Source organism: Phaseolus vulgaris, chromosome 2, assembly GCF_000499845.2.
Source record: "Phaseolus vulgaris cultivar G19833 chromosome 2, P. vulgaris v2.0, whole genome shotgun sequence".
Classification (NCBI taxonomy): Eukaryota; Viridiplantae; Streptophyta; class Magnoliopsida; order Fabales; family Fabaceae; genus Phaseolus; species Phaseolus vulgaris.
In genome coordinates, this window is record NC_023758.2 from 38,120,998 (window position 1) to 38,143,383 (window position 22,386).

The 22,386-nt window shown below is 32.7% G+C and overlaps 5 protein-coding genes across 5 annotated transcripts; 2 read left to right on the forward strand and 3 right to left on the reverse strand.

Moving 5' to 3' along the window:
- The first annotated feature begins 619 nt into the window (after positions 1 to 619).
- LOC137809748 (guanosine nucleotide diphosphate dissociation inhibitor At5g09550) lies at positions 620 to 8,176 on the forward strand. Its single transcript, XM_068610833.1, has 13 exons — positions 620 to 837; positions 3,202 to 3,264; positions 3,351 to 3,434; positions 3,865 to 3,972; positions 4,112 to 4,284; positions 4,442 to 4,553; positions 4,846 to 4,926; positions 5,002 to 5,064; positions 5,499 to 5,600; positions 5,762 to 5,886; positions 6,646 to 6,856; positions 7,264 to 7,338; positions 7,918 to 8,176. The coding sequence occupies exons 1-13, from the start codon at positions 751 to 753 to the stop codon at positions 7,969 to 7,971; spliced, it is 1,338 nt and encodes a 445-aa protein (XP_068466934.1). The 5' UTR covers positions 620 to 750; the 3' UTR covers positions 7,972 to 8,176.
- A 607-nt stretch (positions 8,177 to 8,783) lies between these two features.
- LOC137811885 (ycf20-like protein) lies at positions 8,784 to 12,390 on the reverse strand. The gene is made up of 4 exons (XM_068613748.1): positions 12,288 to 12,390; positions 12,066 to 12,187; positions 10,028 to 10,244; positions 8,784 to 9,456 (listed from the first exon to the last, which is right to left on the reverse strand). The coding sequence occupies exons 3-4, from the start codon at positions 10,207 to 10,209 to the stop codon at positions 9,012 to 9,014; spliced, it is 627 nt and encodes a 208-aa protein (XP_068469849.1). The 5' UTR covers positions 10,210 to 10,244; positions 12,066 to 12,187; positions 12,288 to 12,390; the 3' UTR covers positions 8,784 to 9,011.
- Positions 12,391 to 13,310: 920 nt separating this feature from the next.
- Positions 13,311 to 15,198, forward strand: LOC137811888 (uncharacterized). Its single transcript, XM_068613750.1, has 4 exons — positions 13,311 to 13,503; positions 13,604 to 13,775; positions 14,540 to 14,656; positions 14,842 to 15,198. Exons 1-4 carry the CDS (start codon positions 13,391 to 13,393, stop codon positions 14,971 to 14,973), a joined length of 534 nt encoding a protein of 177 aa, XP_068469851.1. The 5' UTR covers positions 13,311 to 13,390; the 3' UTR covers positions 14,974 to 15,198.
- A 302-nt stretch (positions 15,199 to 15,500) lies between these two features.
- On the reverse strand, positions 15,501 to 19,215 carry LOC137811887 (uncharacterized). The gene is made up of 6 exons (XM_068613749.1): positions 18,855 to 19,215; positions 18,682 to 18,777; positions 18,532 to 18,572; positions 17,623 to 17,740; positions 16,655 to 16,735; positions 15,501 to 15,845 (listed from the first exon to the last, which is right to left on the reverse strand). The coding sequence occupies exons 1-6, from the start codon at positions 19,023 to 19,025 to the stop codon at positions 15,789 to 15,791; spliced, it is 564 nt and encodes a 187-aa protein (XP_068469850.1). The 5' UTR covers positions 19,026 to 19,215; the 3' UTR covers positions 15,501 to 15,788.
- Positions 19,216 to 19,959: 744 nt separating this feature from the next.
- LOC137809462 (hyphally-regulated protein-like) lies at positions 19,960 to 20,556 on the reverse strand. Its single transcript, XM_068610571.1, has one exon. The coding sequence runs from the start codon at positions 20,554 to 20,556 to the stop codon at positions 19,960 to 19,962; it is 597 nt and encodes a 198-aa protein (XP_068466672.1).
- Positions 20,557 to 22,386: the final 1,830 nt, after the last annotated feature.

The window sequence follows — 22,386 nt, forward strand, 5'->3', positions numbered from 1 at the left end:
TAATATAAATAATCAATTTTTTGTTATCTTTTATAAAAAGACAAAAAATTAGACACTTCTTATGCCTTTTGGCTCATTTCTTAAAAAAAATAGTTCAAAAAAAATCTCAATATTCTATTTTATATAAAACACTTCCTTTTGTCTTCAAATCTTATACATAAAATTACCTTTGGATGACTCCTCAAAAAATTCTTTTATCAATTTTACTCAATACCACCCACAAACCATGCTACATCTTTTAAGTATATTGAAAATTGCTTAACATTAGAATTAACGTGTTGTCTTGCATGAATGTATAAAAATGTTAAAAAATTACAACGATAAAAAATAATTTTGATTGACGAAAAATAATTTTAAGCAAGCATTTCCTAACATAAGCCAAATGAAATATGCAGTAAATTAATGTATTGGAGTTTGCATTATACGAGAATATTGTCCCTCAGCATCTGAACTGAAAGTTGACCTATAATAGAAACAAATGGTTTCATAACAGAAAACACGTGTATGCATTATGAGAAGAGTTATTTTGGGGAGCGTTAGTCTCGTTACTTGTGCTAAAGACGTGTTCTGCTTCAAATCTCTTTCACACACACAAAAACCTGAACACTTAATATGCAAATCCCTTGTTCCTCTCTCTCATCTCCTTCCTAACCAAATTCAAAACCTCGTTTTCTTTCCCTGTTCTTGTTCTGTCTGCATTTCACTTTTCTTTTCAATTTCTCCGAAACTCAATCAATCAATCAACCTACGATGGATGAAGAGTACGATGTAATTGTGCTGGGCACAGGTCTCAAGGAATGCATCCTCAGTGGTCTTCTCTCAGTTGATGGCCTCAAGGTAAATTACTCATTCTTTTTCTATCTCCTTCTACTTTTTTCTCTCCTTCTTATTTTAATCTTTCTTTCTAAAACAGTGGTGCTACATGAATCATGAATCATTCTCTCAATTCATTTCTTTCAGATTTTTTTTTTCCAATTTTTGGAAGAACAAAATTGCTTGAAATGCAATCACTTATAAATGATTTTTGAAAAATTCTTTCAAGAAACAATAAAATAGGTCAACTTATTTATAAAAAAAATCAAGCTAATCAAAATTGCAATAACTGCATATCAAATATGAGATGATCCAGTTTATGTAAATAAAACATAAAAAGTATAAAAGAAAAAGGACTTTTCTCAGATGAGAATTTGTTTTGTGATAGAGTTTGGCGAGACCACCATTGATCTTTGTAACTAATAATTACATGGTTAAATTTGACCAAGTTATTTATGTAGTATTTATTAAAATGAATTCTGTATCATTTACATAATACTTTTTATTTTTATTTTGGAAAACATGATTTATAACATTTATCTGAATTTCATTGTTTTACTTCTTTTATTACTAAATTTTACTGTTTTTTTGAAGACTATAAATGAATAAGATTAAAATATATTACTTTAAAAATCATGGTAGTGGCAATGCATTTATTCTTATAGATGAGATCCTAAAGCCACAAAAGTGAAATAAGGAAAAGAAAAAATTAGAAATGAACGTTAAAAAAGATAATGATGTATTTAGTCTTGTCTTTTCATAGCGTGGCAGGTGCTGAAGTACAAACATGAAGCTAGGGCCTAGGGGAGAAAAGGAGAGGGTAGTTAGGATTTATAAAATTTAAATTTTAACTCAATTTCTAAATTCAATATCTGAAATTAGTTTAGTTACTCCATATAAAAGTTTAGTTAATGTTTGTCTTCTTTTTAATCTATTTTATTTATTTAGTAAAATTACCTTGCCTATCCTTAATAACATGTTTGGGAAAGCAGAAAAAAAACTTTCAGAACCCTAAAAAAAACTCACTTACCATCAACTTTAATAATATAAGAACATATATTAAAATTAAAAATTAAAAATAAAATAAATATAATTAAATATATTGTTATTTTGAATTGTCAAGTGAATATTTTGTATCTTCTAGTAATTACACTTTTATGAGTTGTGTTGAGTTTTATTTATTACACTTAATTAGAATTGAATTGTGTAATGAGTTTAATGAATTTCAAAATAAATTCCATCAAACTCAACCCATTTACTTAATAAATATACAATAAAAAATACTATCTATCTAATAATTTTAGATTTAATTATTTTTTATAATTTGATTATTTATTTTATTCACTTTGTATTCTCTATTCATAATTGGTATAATCAAATTCATATATTTTAAAATTACAATAGTGTGATATCTTTCAAGATTCCATCAAATCCCTCTTTTTTTTTTAATTCATCAATGTAAATCTTGATATGTTCAAATTGATGTCATTAATTTTATAATTTTTCATCATTCATTGGTTATAAATTACATTATGCATAAATTAAAACCCATTAGCATCGGTTTATTAAATTGTTAATTGAGTAAAATGAGGTCACATTTTTAGAATTTAAAAAATTAAGAGATTTAATTGAACTCTTTTATTAACATTTAGAATAAATTAAATAAAATGAGTAAAAAATAATATTAAAATATAATTAAGCCATAATTTTATTATAAAAAATAGTTTTATATCTTATGATATGATTATTATATATATATATATTAAGAATTTTGTAACCTTATATATTAAAAAACATGAAAAAAGTTAGAGTTATTTTTTTAATAAATAATCATCTTTTAAATTACTCAACCCGATTATTCAAGCCATTGATTGGATTAGATCGTTAAATAAAAAGAATAAACTCGACCAGACTCAATTAAATATATTTAAGTTAAATAAAAAATTAAACTAAAAACTCGATTCAACTTAGATAGAACTCCTAATCTCAGACATATATTTTTTTCTTATGTGAAAGTTGGTATTTTTATTACATCTAAACATAATTATTTATTTTAATTCTTTTATTAAACTTACTGAAAAAGTAACATTTATCGTTATAATATATTATAGGAATAATAAACTATGCATATAATTAATTGTTAACATAATATAATTTTTGTCAATTAGTTAAGTCATAGGCTAATATCATAATTTCATCTATTTTGCCTGACCTAGCAAAAGTTGATAAAGACTTTGGGAACATGATAAAAAGCTTTTGTGAAGTGCAATTCTGTCTCCCTTTGAAAATAATTATCATTATATAGAAGCATTAAGAAAGTTGTTAAATAATTATCAAATTTGAAAATTATAAGTGATTTGAGTATGTTACTTCCACTTTATGAATCAGGTGTTGCACATGGATAGAAATGACTACTATGGAGGGGCTTCTACATCTCTCAATCTTACACAGGTAACTTACTTGTTAGATTAGCAATAGGAGCATGTGAATTCTCTCCTTTTCATTTTTCATAATAAAAACCATTTTCTGCCGTTTAGCTATGGAAGCGATTTAGGGAAGATGATAAGCCAGCAGAGGCGTTAGGGTCCAGCAGGGAATACAATGTTGATATGATACCTAAGGTAACTAACTGCTCTCGTATATCTCTTGACCTGTGGAACAACATAAAACTAGAAAAGTATATATATCACATTTTGCAGTTGAAAGTTGAAACATTGATGCATTTTGTTAGTATCTTCACATTGTGGATTCCCTACCTACCCTTTTTCAAATCTACCTTCTAATTTTGGTAGGACAATACACATGTGCTAATTATGTGTTTATATTTCTTGGCTCTTGCAAGTATTAGGCAATGTAGACCAAATTCTTCTGTTGGTTTCTTTGTTAACATAAATTAAAGTGGAAAAGCAGAGCAAGTTACCTTGAGTTCTCTTCCATGCATGAAATGGATTTTATTTTTGTTTTTCATGGATCATCATTTGGTCTCTTGTATAGTTATCATTTCCATTTATTTCTGAAACAAAAACCAACTTTTCATCTGTTTTTTTGTAGTTTATGCTGGCCAATGGAGCTTTAGTCCGTGTTCTCATTCACACAGATGTTACAAAGTACTTGAACTTCAAAGCCGTAGATGGAAGCTTTGTGTATAATAAGGGAAAGGTAGGCAACGTATTTATTTTCTTTTTGTATTCTTCACAAGTTTTATGTTTCTTACTATATTGCAAGCTTCACGTTTCACCAAACCTATTGCATTTTGACAAAAATCTTACGACAGAACTTCTTAATTTATTTATGCTAGATACACAAAGTCCCTGCAACAGATGTTGAAGCACTGAAATCACCTTTAATGGGACTGTTTGAGAAGCGCCGTGCTCGGAAGTTCTTCATTTATGTCCAAGATTATGAAGAGAATGATACCAAATCTCACGAAGGACTAGATTTGAATCAAGTTACAGCAAGGCAGCTGATATCGTATGTATTTGATTCCTTTATTTTCCTCTATATTACTTGATTTTTCATGCCTTGAAATCTTGCTTCAATCACACTAAGCGTAAAATATAATTGTAATCTAGTTTAACACTTGAATAAATCTACTTTACTACATGCTTAATGGTTTCTCCAAATGTAGGAAATATGGATTGGAAGATGATACAATTGACTTTATAGGTCATGCCTTGGCACTTCATCGTGATGACAGCTACTTGGATGAGCCAGCCAAGGGTTTTGTAGAGAGAGTTAAGGTACTAATATTAAAATTATCCCATAAACTTTTGTACTGAGCCAACACTATTATCATATATTTCGCTCGAGTATTTATAGAACTAAAAGTCAATTACTGATTACCTGAAATGGGATCGATTTGTATACGTGATTGAAATTACTAATTGAGATCACGAGATTCCACAGGTTTCCCATTTATCTCCTTCATGGAAATTTTGTCTTGTGCATTTTAAGTTTATTACATTGATATTTTGCAGACAGAGTCACTTCTTAAACTTTATCAGCGTGTAATATGTTGTCTTCTCTCTACAGGTTTATGCAGAATCCCTAGCACGCTTTCAAGGAGGTTCACCTTACATATATCCACTCTATGGACTGGGAGAGTTGCCTCAGGTTCTCCATATCTGTTTCCATTTTAATCTTGGTAAACTTCAGGAACTAAACTTTGGTTTCTTTGATTTTCTTAAGGCATTTGCACGTCTAAGTGCTGTGTACGGTGGAACTTACATGCTGAACAAACCAGAATGCAAGGTAAGTTACAGGAAAACCAATTGATCTATAGAAATTTGTATCGAGAGAATTTATTTTAACTTTGAAGTTTCTTTGGGAGTCATTTTAAAACAGTTAATTTTGTCCTTACTAGTTATTCTGTTCTATTTCAGTTTTTGTAACTTGATCATTACCTTACTTTGTGTTGCTTAACTCCTGAGGCGTGATAAATAGAAGAATCCACGATATACAGAGCAAAATGCTATTCAGTACTATCATGGGTTAAGGAAACAAAAGTAGAAAGTATTTAATCACAAACATTATATTAAAAGAGAAAAATCAATTAGACTTACTTTTTAAGTAACTATAAGCCTCTACTAGAATGTATACTAAATGCTCCTTAACCAATATTAGCAAAGGTACTCTCAAGTTCCTTGTTGTACATTTCTCCTGACATTTAATCTTGTGGTACACAGGTGGAATTTGACGAAAGTGGGAAAGCCATCGGTGTGACTTCAGAAGGAGAAACAGCCAAATGCAAGAAAGTTGTGTGTGATCCATCGTATCTATCTGATAAGGTTAGATTTCTATGATAACAACGACTGTGAGCTAAGTTTTCTCAAGTGTTCTATTTAGTTACTGGACATGGTTTACATGAATGTCTGAAGTCAGAAAACATGAATTGTAGCAAAGTGTGATCTCCTCCACTCCATCTGACACTACTTAATGCATTCAACAGGTTCACAAGGTTGGAAAGGTTTCACGTGCAATATGTATTATGAGCCATCCTATTCCAGAAACCCATGACTCTCACTCAGCACAAGTCATTCTGCCACAGAAGCAGCTTGGTCGCAAGTCAGATATGTAGGTTTGCTTTTATCAACTCCGATGCTTTCATATTTCACTAAATATGCATGAAAAAAAAACAAAAACTATAAGAAAACACACTAGGGAACAGCCTTTTCCAGGGGTTCACAAGTCCTACAAAAAATTGTGTCATTCCCTCTTTAAAAATGTCATATTCAGGTTCTTGAAGAAAAAAAGGAATGAAATCCTTGTAGAACCAAACTTGGCTCACTATAAATACACCGCTGTTGACTTTTGTAGTCACAAAGTACTTGTAACTGACAGAGATTGTTTTATTATACTGCAAAATATGTTATGAAATGGAAAATTCAATTCAAATTTCAATTTTAAAAATCATAAAAGCAAAGGAAAACAATATAGTTTCCTACACCAATGGGAAAAAATACTGACTAACAATGCTTTATCCATTAATTTGGTTCATTCAGTTTCTAGTTACGACTTAGAAATTTTAAAATTAGTGAGTAGAATGTACTTCAAGAATTTGGATTAGCTCCTAATTCGTGAGAGTTTTACTTGTGAAACTCTTCTATTAGACATTTTTAATATTGGAAGACAGGGTTCTGTTAAGTTTATAGGCGCTTATTTAGAAGTTATATGAAAGAGTTTGGGTGTACAAGTTTGATTCCTTTTACCTCCTTCATTCGTTTTTCTCTTTTACATACTTGATGAGAAGTTAATTCAAATTAGTTCTTACTTGTGAAGATTATTTCTTCCTACTTTATTGGCTATGTTTGCTCATGTACCTCGTTATTGCAGGTATCTCTTCTGCTGCTCTTATGCTCATAATGTAGCACCCAAAGGAAAATTTATTGCTTTTGTTACAACAGAAGCAGAGACTGACCAGCCTGAGGTGGAATTGAAGCCTGGTATTGACCTTCTTGGACCTGTAGATGAGATATTCTATGACATGTATGACAGGTTTGAACCCTGCAATGATCATGAGGCTGATGGTTGTTTCATCTCTACTGTAAGTATTGAATAGAATCTCACAAGGATATTTTATTTTCTTTAGTTGTTTCTTATTTCCAAACCATTACGGCACTTGATTGGGTTATCTAGAGCACAGTCATACTAACTCATTACAAAGTTGTTTGTTTTATTTAACAACGTAAAATATCCAAAAGTCTATCACTGATGAATATGGTCAGGACATGTTGCAAGAAAGAAGAATCAAATATTATTTTGGTTTAAATAAAGTAATGAACATCTCATGTTCTGTAAATTTACAATTAGAATCCAACGGTTTTCCCTGGTGTCCTTCATGATAAGTATGAAATCTTATTACACTTCTCTTTCAGCATATAAGATGGAATTTCTTTCCTTTTTTTTTATTTTAAAAAAAAATTGTAATAATCTGAAGTTTAATCCTTGCAGAGCTATGATCCTACCACACACTTTGAAACCACAGTTAAAGACGTGGTCGGGATGTACAGTAAAATCACTGGAAAGGTTTGTATCTTTTCACTTAATATGCAATTCATATTACATATCTCATCCCATACTATGACAATTACAGAGTTTGAGAACAAGAAATGGAAAAAAACTGATATAGCAAAACGACTATGCCAAGAAATTGATAGATCTCTATCTCTAATTGACTACACTTGTAATTTTTACTTTCTTTTGATAAAAAGGTATCTTTCATTTAGACAAAAAAAGCTTGTGCTTGGAATTTAACACTGATTTCCTTGTTTTTACTCCTTATTTATGGTATTGCATTTTCAAAAATAAAGCTAAATTTTAACCAGAATATGGATTGGTACCTGCACTTGTAGATTTGACCTAAAAAGCATGTATAGCTCTTTGTTCCATAGTTCCAACCTCCGAGCAAAATTTAGACCTAATTTGTTACCTCATAACATAAAATTTCTATACCTTAAGAGAATCTGATAGGATGATTTACACGAAAACATTTAAGCCCCAAATATAATGTTGCATAATAAAATATCATATTCAAGAAGGAAAAGGTCATAAATTCTGGATTTGTTTTCTTGTCTTAATTAGCATCACTTTTGTCTTTTGTTTCAGATTCTTGATCTTTGTGTGGATTTGAGTGCCGCAAGTGCTGCAGCTGAAGAATGAGATTGCTTGAAACTATATAATCATGCCCAAGTTTTGAAAGAAAAGCTTTAATCTATTTTTTATTTCAAATTTATTTTTTAGATGATTTAATGGGAAGAAAACACATCCTTGTTCCTTTTGCTCGATGGAATTTGTATGTCCCATTTATGACAGCATTCTTTAATTCAGACGAGCTGTTTATTAGTCAATATAATTGTTTGATATCATTTTCCTTCCATAGTTAATTCCATTTCTCCGCATATATTAGCTAAAAAAATATGAATGTAACATGATAAAAACATGACTGTGATGTGAAGTAATAATCTGCCTTGCAAGAAAACTAGGGATCCTTAAGATATTTAAACCATATAAATCTTATACATCACGCTCATTTAAAAACTTCATAGATTATTCATTCTTCTATTTATTCATTTAAAATTGATGGCAAGACCTTTATTAACATAATGCTTTCGCACAAAAAATTGCACAATATATAACGTGATGATTATAATATTGGCAAAATCATCACCCACCTTTCCCCAAAATTCAATTTGTCATGCGACCTTCCATTATTTCTGCTTTTCAATCAGGTCACAACTTCGTTATGTTGCTTCACATTGCATACAACTTACCAGCACTACTTCAAACACACTAAAAAAGAAAAAGTAGAGCGACACTACCTATATTACTTTGTATTTACCACCCATCATTAGTATAATTTAAATAGCTCTACACTCTGTGCAGGTAACTCCAGTGACTCATTAAATTAGTTTCCAATTAAACACAGCAACTCAGTCAACAGGACAGATGTACATGCAAATGAATTCGAGTGCTAAGAAAATAAAAGTTTATCCTTCACACAGCACATGCAAAAGGGTGCACTGTGCACAGACAAAAGCTCACTAAGCAATCGTCATATATATTATTCACATGCTACAACTACATGTATACCATTAGCAAAGAACTATAAGGTAGCAATAGAAGAGAAGTACTAAAAAATTATGACTTACCAGAGTCTTCTGATATACAACAACAAATTGAAAAGAAAAGTCTTGTGGTTCTTAGCTGCCTAACTTAAAAGCATCTACAAAGAGACCCAAACATATGCCAGCTTTCCAGAAGTTCACCATCACTAGAAAAGACTGCAACCTCCCCGGCCTTGCATTGGCAGGCTTTCTATATATTAGCATGCCAATTCCCTCAATTGCAGCCACCACAACACCAGCAACCAGAACATCCCAATCACCAGTTTGCCCAAGGATTGTAGCTAGTGCATTAGCCGTGTAGAAACCAAAAAGTAGTAGGAATATTTTCAAGGGTAAGTTCTTTCTAGTTGAGTTCAGCTTTTCTAGAAGTTGTCTGCCACCTGCACTCAGTATCCTACCCAATCGAGTACCACCAAGATTGGAACTGGCTTCATTGAAGCTTTGTTGGTCACCATTTCCAGACACTCCACCTGTGTTCAAGGCAAAAGCTATTTTCCACTCAGCTCTTCTTCCCAGGAAACTGAACCAGGGTAATGAAAAACAATTAATATTTTTGCAAGGATAAAGATTCAGAGGCGCCTAAAATGTCCAGGCAGTTAATACGTAAAGGCGTGCTTATTTCTAGCATCCTATAATGCAAAATGAGAAAGTATCTTAATGGAAAGAAAGGAGTAAGAAAAATATATCCACAAGGTTAGGTGAGAAAAAAGAAAGCATTCATGGGAAGGCAGCATGATATCTCTATTTTCAGGTTTTAAGACAAGAGTTGCTAACAATAATATAAAAATTATAGGTAACAGCAATAATCATAGCTCTTTTTCACAGAGGTCAGCTACCACTTATACGAATCATCAGATGCTATACTATTATATTTTAATAAAAAACAACTTTTTCATAGATGCCATTTAAATCTAAATTCCTTTCAAAGGTTTTCTTGGTCTTTCTCTACCTGTATTTTCTAGGCTATCCTTCATTTAACCAGCTGTTCTAACAGAGGCTTCATTCTTTTTTCTTACAACAAATAAATGATATGATAAAAAATCACCATAATTTTAGATCAAGGTACAAATTGTTAGAATAATTTCAATTACCAGCTCTGAGCAAAAGGTGAAGACTTCATGCCATCTTTTAGAGTCAGCCTGTTAATATTTGGCTCACAGACACAACTGTGGATTCTGGAAGTTGCAAGGGCTATACATGATTTTTTGCAGCTTTCATTCTCTGTATTCGTAAAACTACATTTCAGAATTGAAGATCCCACCCGACAAGCCATGTATTAAGAGGTTATAGTGCTCCGAGGCTTCTAATCTGCACTTGTTCAAAATCTCAAGATGTTATATGCAGAGCTTCATATAATGTATCACCCATTAAAATACAAATCAACAAGAGTTACACTTAAAACTATAGAATGAGTTTTAAGGCATAAAACTGAGGGGGGTGTAATTGGCAGTCAAACATTTTAATTCTATTTAAGGTTGTAATAGACAAGGCAATTGCATATAAAAAAAACATGCATGTAGAGAATCGCAGGACTTCTAAGGAGCCAGAGGGACTTAAGAATATCTTTGCACTTTTTTACTAACAGTCTATGAATTGTATGGTCCTTTCTCTTGTCTCTTATTTACAAGCACCATTTGTTGCCTCTTCACCTTGCCTACCTTAACAGTTTCCTCTAACTTATAGAAAAACATTAAATCAATGGGACCTTTAAATTTTTTCCCTTTCTATGCAATAGTGGAAGAAGAGTACGTTGCACGTCTTTTCCTCTTAGAATGTGAATTTATTCTACCTCATCCTCATCTTTGTTGTTCTCTTGAATATTAGACACATATGCATCCTTCTGTTTTTTTCTTCAAAACTGCTTCCTTGATCAATGTTTTCACATGAGGGTTAAACTTTGTACAACTATTAACAGATCCCCTAACTCCTAGTTGGTGTCTCTTAGCATCAGTAATATCATTAGTAGTGATTTTCAAACAAAAACTGCAAGTTGCATCCTTTTGACTATTGATATTCGTAGATTATTCCACTAGCAAGCCATGTCAAAGTTAGGTCCAGTAACTTCACCAATCCACAACAAGAGGATGATGGTGGCTAGAAAGGCTGAGAGGTTGGTTGAATAAGTTGACTGGCAAAGGGTGGTTGGCCAAAGGAAGTCATCACAGCAAAACAGAGAAGAAAGAAGTGATCAGGTATTGTTCAAAGTTGTAGCATCAGAAGCATTGGCAGAAGTGCCATCAGAAGCATGACCGAAAAAATCGCCAGGAGTGTCGATGGTAATGTTGTCAAAAGTTCAGGCAGTGGTGGTCTAGGTTTGGTCCTTGGATTATTGATACTTTGACAAGTAAAAACTAAATGGGAGCTGGAGAAAAGAGTTAATGAGATAGACAATACATGGTTTAAACTTTGGTATGTCATTAAAGTTAGAGGAAAGATGGAGTGTGTATTACAGTAGACAAGAATAGGAAGAAAAGTTTGGTAGAATGCAGCTGTACATCAGACAAGATAATATCTTTAAAATTAATGTAAGATTGTCAATATCATTAGAGCTAATGCACCACAATTCCACAAGTATGATCAGAAGCACTTTTGAAATAAAGGTTTTGGGAGGTTTTGGCAGTGATCAACATGATGCCTATCATCGTGTTCTTTAATCATGCTAGCAACAAGTATTGAAATTTCTAAGTCCACCACTGTATCTAAGTGATCTTATGAAAACATAATTAGATACACTGAGAATTTTGTATTTGTTTTTTTAAGCGCAAATGCAGATTATGAAGATAAGCTGAAAAAAAATGACTAACACATACGCAGTTCAGGATATCCAATTGTAAAGAAATTACAAGCATAGGTATTAGATTGAGATTACGATTACAATAAGAAGTTTTAAAAAATGCCAAAATAAATGTGGTAACATGCTGGAAGTGGATAGCTTATAAACAATCAGGAAGCAGTGAACAATCAAGTGAATAAAATAGAAAAGAAAACAGTAATGGAATTCGCAATAAATTACATGAAAACAAACAAGTAATCATATTTACCCTAATAAGCTCCTAAGGGTGTAACACCCTCCATTTAATTTAAAAGTACCCACTCAAATTCAAGGATAAGTACAGAAACAAGGTATACCTTTATGCCCTTTAAAACAAGCTGAAGCCTCAAGTTGCTAAACAACAACAAGCAAGTAGCCCTAATTGTTGGCAATCTCATGACCCCTGTGAATCCATCTACAGATATGATGGTTGAATTTTCTGTTATGGTGCAAACAGAGAAATGGGTTGGTTAAAAAATGAAACATGAGTACCCAAAAACAAAATATAAGTGAAATGTTAGTGTTAATGTTAGTGTTACCTTGATCAAGAGAGAACGATGAAGGACAACCCAGCAAACTCTTCCAACGGAAATGGAAATAAAACCTCTGTTTATTATCTCTTTCCGTTTCATGCCACTCACAATTCGGGTCAAATCACTCATCCGAATCACCCATCTCGGGTCCGGAAAACTCTAATTTAATTTTTTACCTAACAATTTTTTAACTTTTTAATTTTATTTTTATGTTTAGATATCATTTTGAAAGGTAAAAAGAAAACTGAAATGGCGCTGTTAGAATTAAAAAATAATTAATTCATTATCTTTTAATTATATTATTATCTATTTTATTCAATATATTCTTATTATTAGAAGAGTTCAATAAGTAGCCTAATTTTTAAAATATATAATAAAATGATATTAATTATGTATAATATTATTTATAACTGATGCATAATAACTTATAAAATTAATAACGTTTATATTATTGTACTTTTAAAAGATTAATTAACTCTTAAAAATATCATATTATTGTGTTATTAAAATTAAGAGACATTGATAAAACATTTTATCAATGTAAAAAATATAAATAAGTAAGCCAAAAATAAATAAAAAATTATTAAAAGTAAAAAATAAATTTTGATTATTCATGAAAACAATAACTTATTTCACCTAAATTGTGATAAAAAAAAGTTCTAAGACTTTTTGAGTGATAAAATTAGAATTAAAAACATAAAAGTAGGAATATTAAGGATTTAATTAAATTTTAATTACTTTATAAACTTGAATATCTTTATTGATTTTTTTATAAAAAAAAAATTTATAAATATTTATTTAGGAATTAAGTACGAGTTGAATGAGATGAAAAAGAAAAAAAAAGTAAGTTAATAGATTTGAATGAGACTAGAAAAAAAAGTAAGTTAATAAATTAATTACTAAGTTAGAGATACAATAACAGAAATAACTGTCAGCACTTAAATAACAAAAAAAATGTAATAAGAACTCAATTCAAAATTCTTAAATTTATGAGATAATTTAAACTTATTTAAAGAAGAAGAAAAAAAATGAATAAAATGTTGATATGGTTGGAGTGGAAGAATATTTAAGGGCCATTGAGGCATGATCCATAGATAGGAAGCAGAGGTATGGAGGAGGTGGAGCGGGTGAAAGCGGAGGCAGTGCAGATAATGGGAGTCTTTCAACTGCTCCCGAGGCTCGTCGTCTTCGATCTCGATTACACTCTTTGGCCTTTCTACTGGTTCATCTTCTTACTCCATCTTTTAGATATTACTATGTTCTTTCATTCATTTTTTACTCCTTTTTTCTCCTACTAAAACCATGTTCTTTTCTAAATCCAGTGAGTGCCGCTCAAAGCACGACGCGCCTTCTTTGTTTCCTCATTCTAGAGGCATTTTGCATGCACTCAAACACCAGAACATTCCTGCTGCAATTGCGTCTAAGTCACCAACTCCTGACATAGCAACCACATATCTTAACAAACTTGGCATCAGGTCAATGTTTGTCGCCGAGGTGTGTTGTTTTTCTTTGCCTTTGTTTAATGTTGTTTCGGTTTTTATTTAAACAAATCAGAGGGCAACTACTTCTGAAAGAAAGAATAAAATAAGTTAAGGTAGATAAATTTCAATTTATAAGAGAAGTTTAGTTTGTTTTACTTTTTTTCATGTTTATTGGAAAAATTATTCAAACTGAGCCTCAATAGAAAGGATTGAACTAATGAGTAACAAGAGGTTGGGACATTGGAAGGAATTTATTGCCGCACAAATTGGCAATTTTTAGTTCAAATGCTTATTTACCACATAGCATATAATAAAGCTTGAGCAAAATCGCACTCAACATAGGAGGTTCCTGTTTCCTCAAAAGTAGCACAGAAACAACATCGAGATTATCCTCAATAGCCTCCATCTTTTTTTGAGTGTGTCCTTTGTAGCAAGTATGCTTTGAAACATAAGCCAAGCCTAGAACAAAACTGAAGCGATATTAACCCTGTACCAAACATATCGATTTTTTAGTTTTTTGGAATTGGAAATTTCAGAAAAGTTATCAACGAAATAACTGGCTGGTGGTTGCCAATTGATCATTCGAATCATGAAAAAATGTAATATATTGCAGGGGCAGTGGCAAAAACTTGTGATTCTCTGAAAGCCATTCAAAGTTCTGCCTTGAATTTTGCCGATGAAATCCTATATACTCCTTAAGCTTTTCCTCTTTATTGTAAATGTTTTTAACGAGATTCATTTATTGACCAAATTTACTTCTTCTTTCTCATTGTTCAGGAAATATTTTACAGCTGGACACACAAAACAGATCATTTTCAGAAAATTCATTCGAAGACTGGGGTCCCTTATAATTCCATGCTATTCTTTGACGATGATAATAATAACATCCAAGAGGTAATAAAGTTTGCGTCTGTCGATTTTTTTTTATTTTAACTAAGTTTCTTAAATTTTGTTACCAATAGTTGCTTTAATTTGAAGGTTGGATCATACAGAATTATGCGTGAATTTCCTATTCTTTGGTTGGAACAAGGATTATCATTTTGTTATATATGTAACATGATTTGTAGTGTTAATCGCAGATCTCAAAAATTGGAGTAACAAGTATTTTGGTTAGAAATGGGGTAAATCTTGAAGCATTGAGAAACGGCCTCGCAAAATTTTCTCAAAACGGGAATGCATCAAAGAAGAACAAGCAGAAAAGGCCCAAGTAATGCTCCCGAAAGGCAGATACTCTCAACAAGGATGCTGAAATTGAATATCCTAATGAAATTTCTCTCTGCGTTTGAACCTCATCGGTTGACGATTTCAAATATGTAATATGTTGCCTCTCTTACTCCTAATTCCCAATTCGAAACTGAAAGTATACCTGCAGCATTTTTAATATGAAGTGTAAGTGTATATCAGTTGAATAAAAAAACTCTATGAGCAAGCAAAAAGGTCTTACGTGGTCCTAATATAAGTCTTTGATAAATAAAATTTAGAGTGTATATTTAGAGAAAATTTGAGATTCATGTATATGAAGGAAAACAAATGTATGGAAGAGCGTCGCTTTAGCGCTTCATCACACCTTGAGAACAGTTTCGTACTTAATTAGTTAATGGAAGGTCCATGACACCAAAAAGAATCAGGATGATACAATGACAACGTTCAATGCAAAATCCTGATTTGTAAAATTAGTGACTCAATACGATAAATGTTAAAAACACCTTCAACCAATCACAGTATCAAAATATAACTATTACAACAGAAACTGCTCTAACGAAGTAGAGAGTTTATTATATATCGTGAGTTATAATTGGATTCAAGTCTCTATAAAAGCTGAGACAATTTTAAATGTTGCTTTATATATTTACAAAGAATAGGCCAACAGCCCACCTTTAATAGCCTATATCTAAGAACATAATTTGGTTACAAAGAATGAACAAACAATTTTGTAAGCAATACTGATAACTAGAGATTCATTAATTCGCAGTAGATTAATCTTCACTACCGATTCATATCAGCTCACCACAACTTCAAAATGTTTTTAAACTCTTTCCAAAAGGAGTAGTTGTTCAAGTTCTTCCCTGCGCCGTTCCAACTCCTGTATGTATGAATAAAAGCAAGTAAATACAGCAGGTTTTATTGGTAAAAGAATAAACTTTTGATAAGATCAGATGGAGATAAGAGGTTCCTGAGAGAAATAAGAGTCTAAATCCTCTCGGTTAATACTTAAGATTGAAAACAAGCCTAAGCCATTGATCTTTGTATCAATCTCCATCAATGATCGTGGACATGAAAAGGATATTCCAACATGACTACAATGATCTAACATGCAAAGATGCAAACCTCCCATGAATTATATATTTGAAGTTTTGAGTAGGTATTGCACTTTACACAGTATTTTCAAATCATATAGTCACCATTCACAGTCTTGCGGAAAATGCCAACGGCATATTCAGATTTTGATATCATTAATCCATCTTAGATTTGTATAGCACATCAGTATGTCAGTTTTCCCAATCATGCAAAGCATGTCATCAAGATCAAGCATCAGGTCAAAATCAGAACTTCATTACTCCATCTTACAATCACTACAATTTAAGGTTTTTTCATATAGATTAAGAAAAACAATAAATGTCACTTTCTAAAAAATAATTATTGAAATAATCTCATTCTTTTAAAAATGCATTACTTTGATGATAGAGAGAGACAATTACTTTGAGGACATATAAGAGGCGGAAAATCAATGTTTCATTAAAAGGTGAGAGAACATCAGTCGATTTAAAACTTTTTTAAATGGCTAAAATTACAACCAGTGCAGGACGGACAGAGTGTGCCATTGTAAATATATAACCACATATAATAGATGTGAATCAGATTAGATCATAATATCTGAAAATAGCAGCATACCTCGAGATCCTTGGCCGCTTGCTCTCTTGTAATCTCCTGTTTCTGGCGGGCACGTTTAAGAAAACCAATGCACAGAATACCCTTCATTGAGGAGAGAAATAAAAGAAAATGTGATATTAAGATTTGTGAAAAAAACAAGTTTGATAAGATCAGACGGAGATAAGACCTCTGTTAAGATGTAAGATTGAAAAACAAGCCAAAGCCATTGATCTTTGTATACAATCTCACCAATGATCATGGATATGGAAAAGAGATCCCTATTGCAATATGATTATAACAATCTAACATGCATACCTCCCATGAATTATATGTTTGAAGTTTTCAGTAGGTATTTTACTTTACACAATATTTTCAAATTACATAGTCACGGTTCACAGTCTAACGGAATTTTAAATTGCCAACGGCTTATTCAGATTGTGATCATATTTATCTATCTTACATCTCTATAGTACGTTAGTATGCAGGTTTTCCCAATCATGCAAAGCATGTCATCATCGAAAAGAGAAGAATTTAACCTAATGAAAGCAAAAAAATAATGCCAACTTTGTCTTTCAATTTCCATTTCCAATGAGAAAAGAATTATTATTACAAGGTTCATTGAGGAAAATCATAGTGAAGAGTGGGAACTGAAATAAAATACAAAGTCTACTTGGCAATTGAACACTTCAGGCAAGCTTAAGATATCCTAGAATGAAAAGTATTTAGGAAAAAAAAAATAACGGTAAGAAAAGGAAATGTTTAACTCATGACCTCACTGATAATAGTGTACAGACTACCCAATACTTTGCCAAGTCGACAGAAGATTTACAAATTTTTAAGTTAATATACTTGCGTAAAAGTGAAAAAAAAATCTTGTACTAGCATTGCCAATAACTATAAACACACTTTTTTATGCATGGCACTAAATTGAAGTAATAAACACATTATATGACTAAACTAAATAGATTGTTTCTCTTCAATGATCTTACTGAAATAACATAAACAACGCCACAGCCAAGTAGCAAATAACTTGCTATGCTCTGAAGAAGAAAAAGGTTCTTTTGGTCCCCAATATAGTCAGGAAAAGCCCTTGTCATGACAGCAACACTGCACAAATAAAACCACTATTCAGAAACAAGCCACAAAGTATTTCATTACAAAGAAAATAAAAATCACGGTAAATACAAGAAGTAGCTACTTTCACAACATTTTAATAAATTATAAATACAAGTTTCCAGTTAACAACATACCACTAACATTTCATAATGGACACTGTTCCCTTCCTCCAACAAAATGCAATTAAATATCATTATTGCAGTTTAAACTTTACAGATAAACATCTAATATTACACAAAAAGGCATTCAATCCAAAAATATAAAAGTAATTCAACACGTGTTTTTTAGTATAAAAGGTATTTAACAAGGTGTGCTCCTATTCTTTAACGAAACATCATTTACCTCTCTTTGGTGAAAGAGAAATAGAGTAAAAACTAAAAAATGGAAGTGCTTAGTAGAAGAAAATGAGAAAATAAAAACTTAAACAGAAAAGTATGGAACTCGCTAATTATCTTCACCTTATTTATGAAGTATGTATTTTCACTCGTTTAACTCTTCTTCATTCCTTACCGGTTTCTCTAAACCAAACACTTTAGGTTTCGTTCTATTTCTTCCATATTTTCATATGTCTTCCTTATTTCTATCTATGTTTCTCACATATTTCTTTATTACTTATCAAACAAATGCACTAAAGATTAAGGAAATGGTCAACAGAGGCGTATTAAAAAATTATGAATCCTAGGAAGTACTGTTAACATATTTTATGATATGATATGAGATCACAGGATTTAATAAGCACGTGTAAGGTAAATTAATGTGAGTAAATCGAAAGGAACACGTACAAGATCTGCAGCATACCCCTGGCAGCCCAATACTCCAAAACCTAATAAAAATCATCGTTCAATTAGATCACAACAGAGCAAGCAATGCGTAACAACACAAAAGTGTTAAGAACTGATCGAATAACCGCTATAATGATGATTAAACGGAACCTTAGAGAACTTGAGGATGAAACTCCATTCGGTCTCGGCGAGGACCACAAAAGCCGCTATGATAACTGTGTAACACCGGAATATGCCGTCGAAAATCTGAAACACGCTCGTATTAGAAGGTAACGGAAAGTGATAAACGGAGATTGAAAAAGGAGAGAGAGAAGAGGTGTTACGTCGGATGCGTGTTTGAAGGAACGAACGGCGGAGAGAACATTGACGCCGATGCAAAGAATGGCGGCCAGAGAGGTGAGGAAGCTGAAGCAGCGGCACGCTACCAAGAAAGGGTCTGCTCTGTTTCTTAGAGTGGGCACGTTCTCTTCCTGTACGTCGCCGTTTCGGGACATTTTTCTCGAACAGTGAGAGTTAGTTACCGGAGGCAACACACACAGAACGGTGGAGTTGGGAACGGGAATTGGAATCTGTTTTTATTTTCTATCATTTCATTTTGCTTTTCTCAGCTTCCATAGGTGCCACTTCAAGAGGAACACGTGGCGATTCGAACAATGGGATTAACCCTCTATTACGTCTCCTAATATAAAAACAAATACTATTCCAGAGTACACTTGTTAACAAATTCTACGCTTAAAAAAATATTATATAAATTTTTTCAAAAAAAATAATATCTTGAATATCAAGAGTACACTTGTTAACAAAATAGAGTGGCCACGTTCTCACCTATAAAAATTTCAAACAAGACAAAAATTTCAAACAAGACAAACTAACCAATAACTTGTTAGCACAACGAAAAGAAAATAATATCCTCACAAAGTATGTGTACTCTTCGGCTTCTACTGCAAAACATACAAGACACTTGAATACAGTGATTAAATACTTAACAAACTATTTCTTGAATCAAGGAAACAAACAAAATAAGAACAATTATACCAAACAAACTTAAACAATGTAGGATTAAAAACTAATAAATGAATACAAATTTGGTTGGATATTAAGATAACCACAATTATACGAGTTAATTTGCTAGATGAAATTAATCAATAGATAATTTACACTTTTAGAACACCACACTCAATCATCACTTTTTTTTTTCATTTTTAGGTACTACCAAAAATACTACCTACCAATGATACAACCACTAGTAATACTAATGTTACTACCACACGTACTACAACTGGTACTACAAATGTACTACCACTGATACTACCACAGGTACTACCACTGGTACAAACACTGGTACTACCAATGGTACTGCAACTGGTACTACCACTAGTACAACCAATGGTGCTACCAATGGTACTACCACTGGTACTACTAGTGGTCCTACCACTGGTCTAAGTGGATTGTGGTAGCAAGGTCACTCTGCCATTTACAATACCTTGTTGCGTATTTAAGTCGTCTGCAAAGGATTCTACCTGCTGCTCGATGGAAATTGCGCTTGAAGGCGTCTCGTCCAATGGTACTACCAAATGTGCTACCCATGGTACTACCAAAGGTACTACAAATGGTACTACCACTAGTACTACCACTCGTACTACAAATGGTACTTCCAAAGGTACTACCAATGGTACTACCATTGGTACTACCACTAGCACAACCACTTGTACTACCACTGGTACTACCAATGGTACTACCAAGGGTACTACCACCGGTACTACAACTGGTCTTAGTGGATCGTGGCAGTAAGGCCACTCTGCCACTTACAATACCCCGACACGTATTTATGTCGTTTGCAAAGGATTCTACCGGTGCTCGATGGGAATTGCGCTTGAAGGTGTCTCGCCCAATGGTACTACCAAAGGGACTACCCATCGTACTACCAAAGGTACTACAAATGGTACTACAAATGGTAGTACCACTAGTACTACGACTGGTAATACCTCTGGTACTAGCACTGGTACTACCAAAGGGACTACCCATCGTACTACCCAAGGTACTACAAATGGTACTACCAATGGTAGTACCACTGGTGTTGAATCAAGTGTGTTCAAGCTTTGAAGAATTCAAATCCTTTGAGTTTGATGGAAGGCTGGATGTGCTTGTTGTTGCTGAGGTGCTTTAGAATAGGATATGGGGTAGATTATCTGTGTAAATCCACTCTTGATTGAATCCAAAGCTTAAGCTTTTTCAAACCTTTTGAATTGAAAGTGTTTTTCAAACTAAGTGAAAAACAACCTGTTGTTTTGTCGAAACAACCGATTGTTTTACTCTTAGGTGTTTTGAGAAAGGTTGAAAACTGTTTTTGGTGGTTGACTTGCTGTCAAACCAAAACAACCGATTGATTCGCACATTCAATCGATTGTTTGTTTTCAAATCATAACAGAAAACTGTTTTGAGTGTTGACTAAGCTTTAAATGATTTTGTAACTGAATGCGCTCCTGTTTTAAATGCTTTTACCATTCTTTGAAAGCTATAAATAGTTTGTTCAGCTTTTTGTAACAAACAAGAACTGAGATTTAATCATAGAAAAACATATTTGAGTTTTTCACTGATTTTGCTTTCAAGAGTTAAAGATTGCTTTGATCAAGAGAGAGTGGAATAGGATTTCATTTTGTATTGATTTCAGATAATTTTGTAACAAGTGTAATCCTTCTGTACTTTGTGTAAACTCTGGTGTGATGGGCCAAGAAGTGTTGTGTGCTCTTGAGGTTGTCAAGATCAACATTCTTGGTGGTGTATGTGCTGAGCCAAAGGAAGTGTGTGTCTTGAGGGGATCAAGGTCACTTCTTTGGTGGTGTGTGTAAGTAATCTAGGTTTGGTTACTTAGTGGATTCCTTAGTGGTTTCTGGGAAGACTGGATGTAGCTCTTGGTTTAAGAGTGAACCAGTATAAACTGTGTGTGCAATCTCTCTCTCCCTTAAACTCTTTAATTTCAATTTGTATTTTTTAACTGGTATAAACAACCGATTGTTTCTGCGAAACAACCGATTGTTTTTTCTGGTGCTGTGTTAAATTGCTTTGTGTTTTTGGCAAACTGAATTCTGAATCAAGTATTGACAAAGGAATTTCATTCTAGACTAAAAAGTTTGTGAAAACCCTCTTTAAACCATTCACCCCCTCTAGTTTAAAGCCATATATTCTAACAACTGGTAGTACCACTGGTACTACCACTTGTACTACCAAGGGTACTACCACTCGTACTATTATTGGTACTACCACTTGTACTACTACTGGTATTACCACTGGTACTACCCATGGTGCTACCGACGGTACTACCACTGGTACTACTAATGGTACTACCACTCGTTTTACCAATGGTACTAACAATTGCACTACCACTGGTACTACAAATGGTACTACCGATGGTACTACCACTGGTCTCAGTGGATCGGGATAGCAAGACAACTTTGCCACTTACAATACCTCGTCGCGTATTTATGTCATTTTCAAAAACCAGAAATAAAAAACTTGAGTAACTTTCAAGAGCCTTGTTCTTGATGCCAATTGTTAGGTTTGATGGTTGCAACAAGAGGGGGGGGGGGGGGTGAATTGTTTTCAAACTATTTTCACAAATGCTTTTCTTAGAATGAAGCTTTAACAAAGAACTTAGAAAATCAACCAGTTAAAATTGCGATTTAACCAATTGTTTATGACAGCGCAAAATACAAACAGTTTAATGAGAGATGAGATAAAGAGAATTACACACAGAGATTATTCTAGTTCACTCAATCACAGAGCTACATCCAGTCCTCAGTCAAACCACTGAGTTTTCACTATGCAACCAATCACAGATTACACAAACAGCACACA

Bases quoted from the DNA above. Each gene is read 5' to 3' on its own strand.
- LOC137811885 (XM_068613748.1), bottom strand. From the start codon at position 10,209: ATGGCTTGTCGGGTGGGATCTTCAATTCTGAAATGTAGTTTTACGAAT. The intron at 9,457-10,027 runs GTAATTGAAATT...ACCCTGGTTCAG, and splicing joins TCACCTTTTGCTCAGAGCTG to TTTCCTGGGAAGAAGAGCTG.
- LOC137811887 (XM_068613749.1), bottom strand. From the start codon at position 19,025: ATGTCCCGAAACGGCGACGTACAGGAAGAGAACGTGCCCACTCTAAGA. The intron at 17,741-18,531 runs GTACGTGTTCCT...TTATTTGTGCAG, and splicing joins AGGGGTATGCTGCAGATCTT to TGTTGCTGTCATGACAAGGG. The intron at 15,846-16,654 runs GTATGCTGCTAT...TCATACATACAG, and splicing joins AAGCGGCCAAGGATCTCGAG to GAGTTGGAACGGCGCAGGGA.
- LOC137811888 (XM_068613750.1), top strand. From the start codon at position 13,391: ATGGAGGAGGTGGAGCGGGTGAAAGCGGAGGCAGTGCAGATAATGGGA. The intron at 13,776-14,539 runs GTGTGTTGTTTT...CTCATTGTTCAG, and splicing joins GGTCAATGTTTGTCGCCGAG to GAAATATTTTACAGCTGGAC. The intron at 14,657-14,841 runs GTAATAAAGTTT...TGTTAATCGCAG, and splicing joins ATAATAATAACATCCAAGAG to ATCTCAAAAATTGGAGTAAC.
- LOC137809748 (XM_068610833.1), top strand. From the start codon at position 751: ATGGATGAAGAGTACGATGTAATTGTGCTGGGCACAGGTCTCAAGGAA. The intron at 3,973-4,111 runs GTAGGCAACGTA...TATTTATGCTAG, and splicing joins TTGTGTATAATAAGGGAAAG to ATACACAAAGTCCCTGCAAC. The intron at 7,339-7,917 runs GTTTGTATCTTT...CTTTTGTTTCAG, and splicing joins ACAGTAAAATCACTGGAAAG to ATTCTTGATCTTTGTGTGGA.
- LOC137809462 (XM_068610571.1), bottom strand. From the start codon at position 20,556: ATGGGTAGTCCCTTTGGTAGTACCAGTGCTAGTACCAGAGGTATTACC.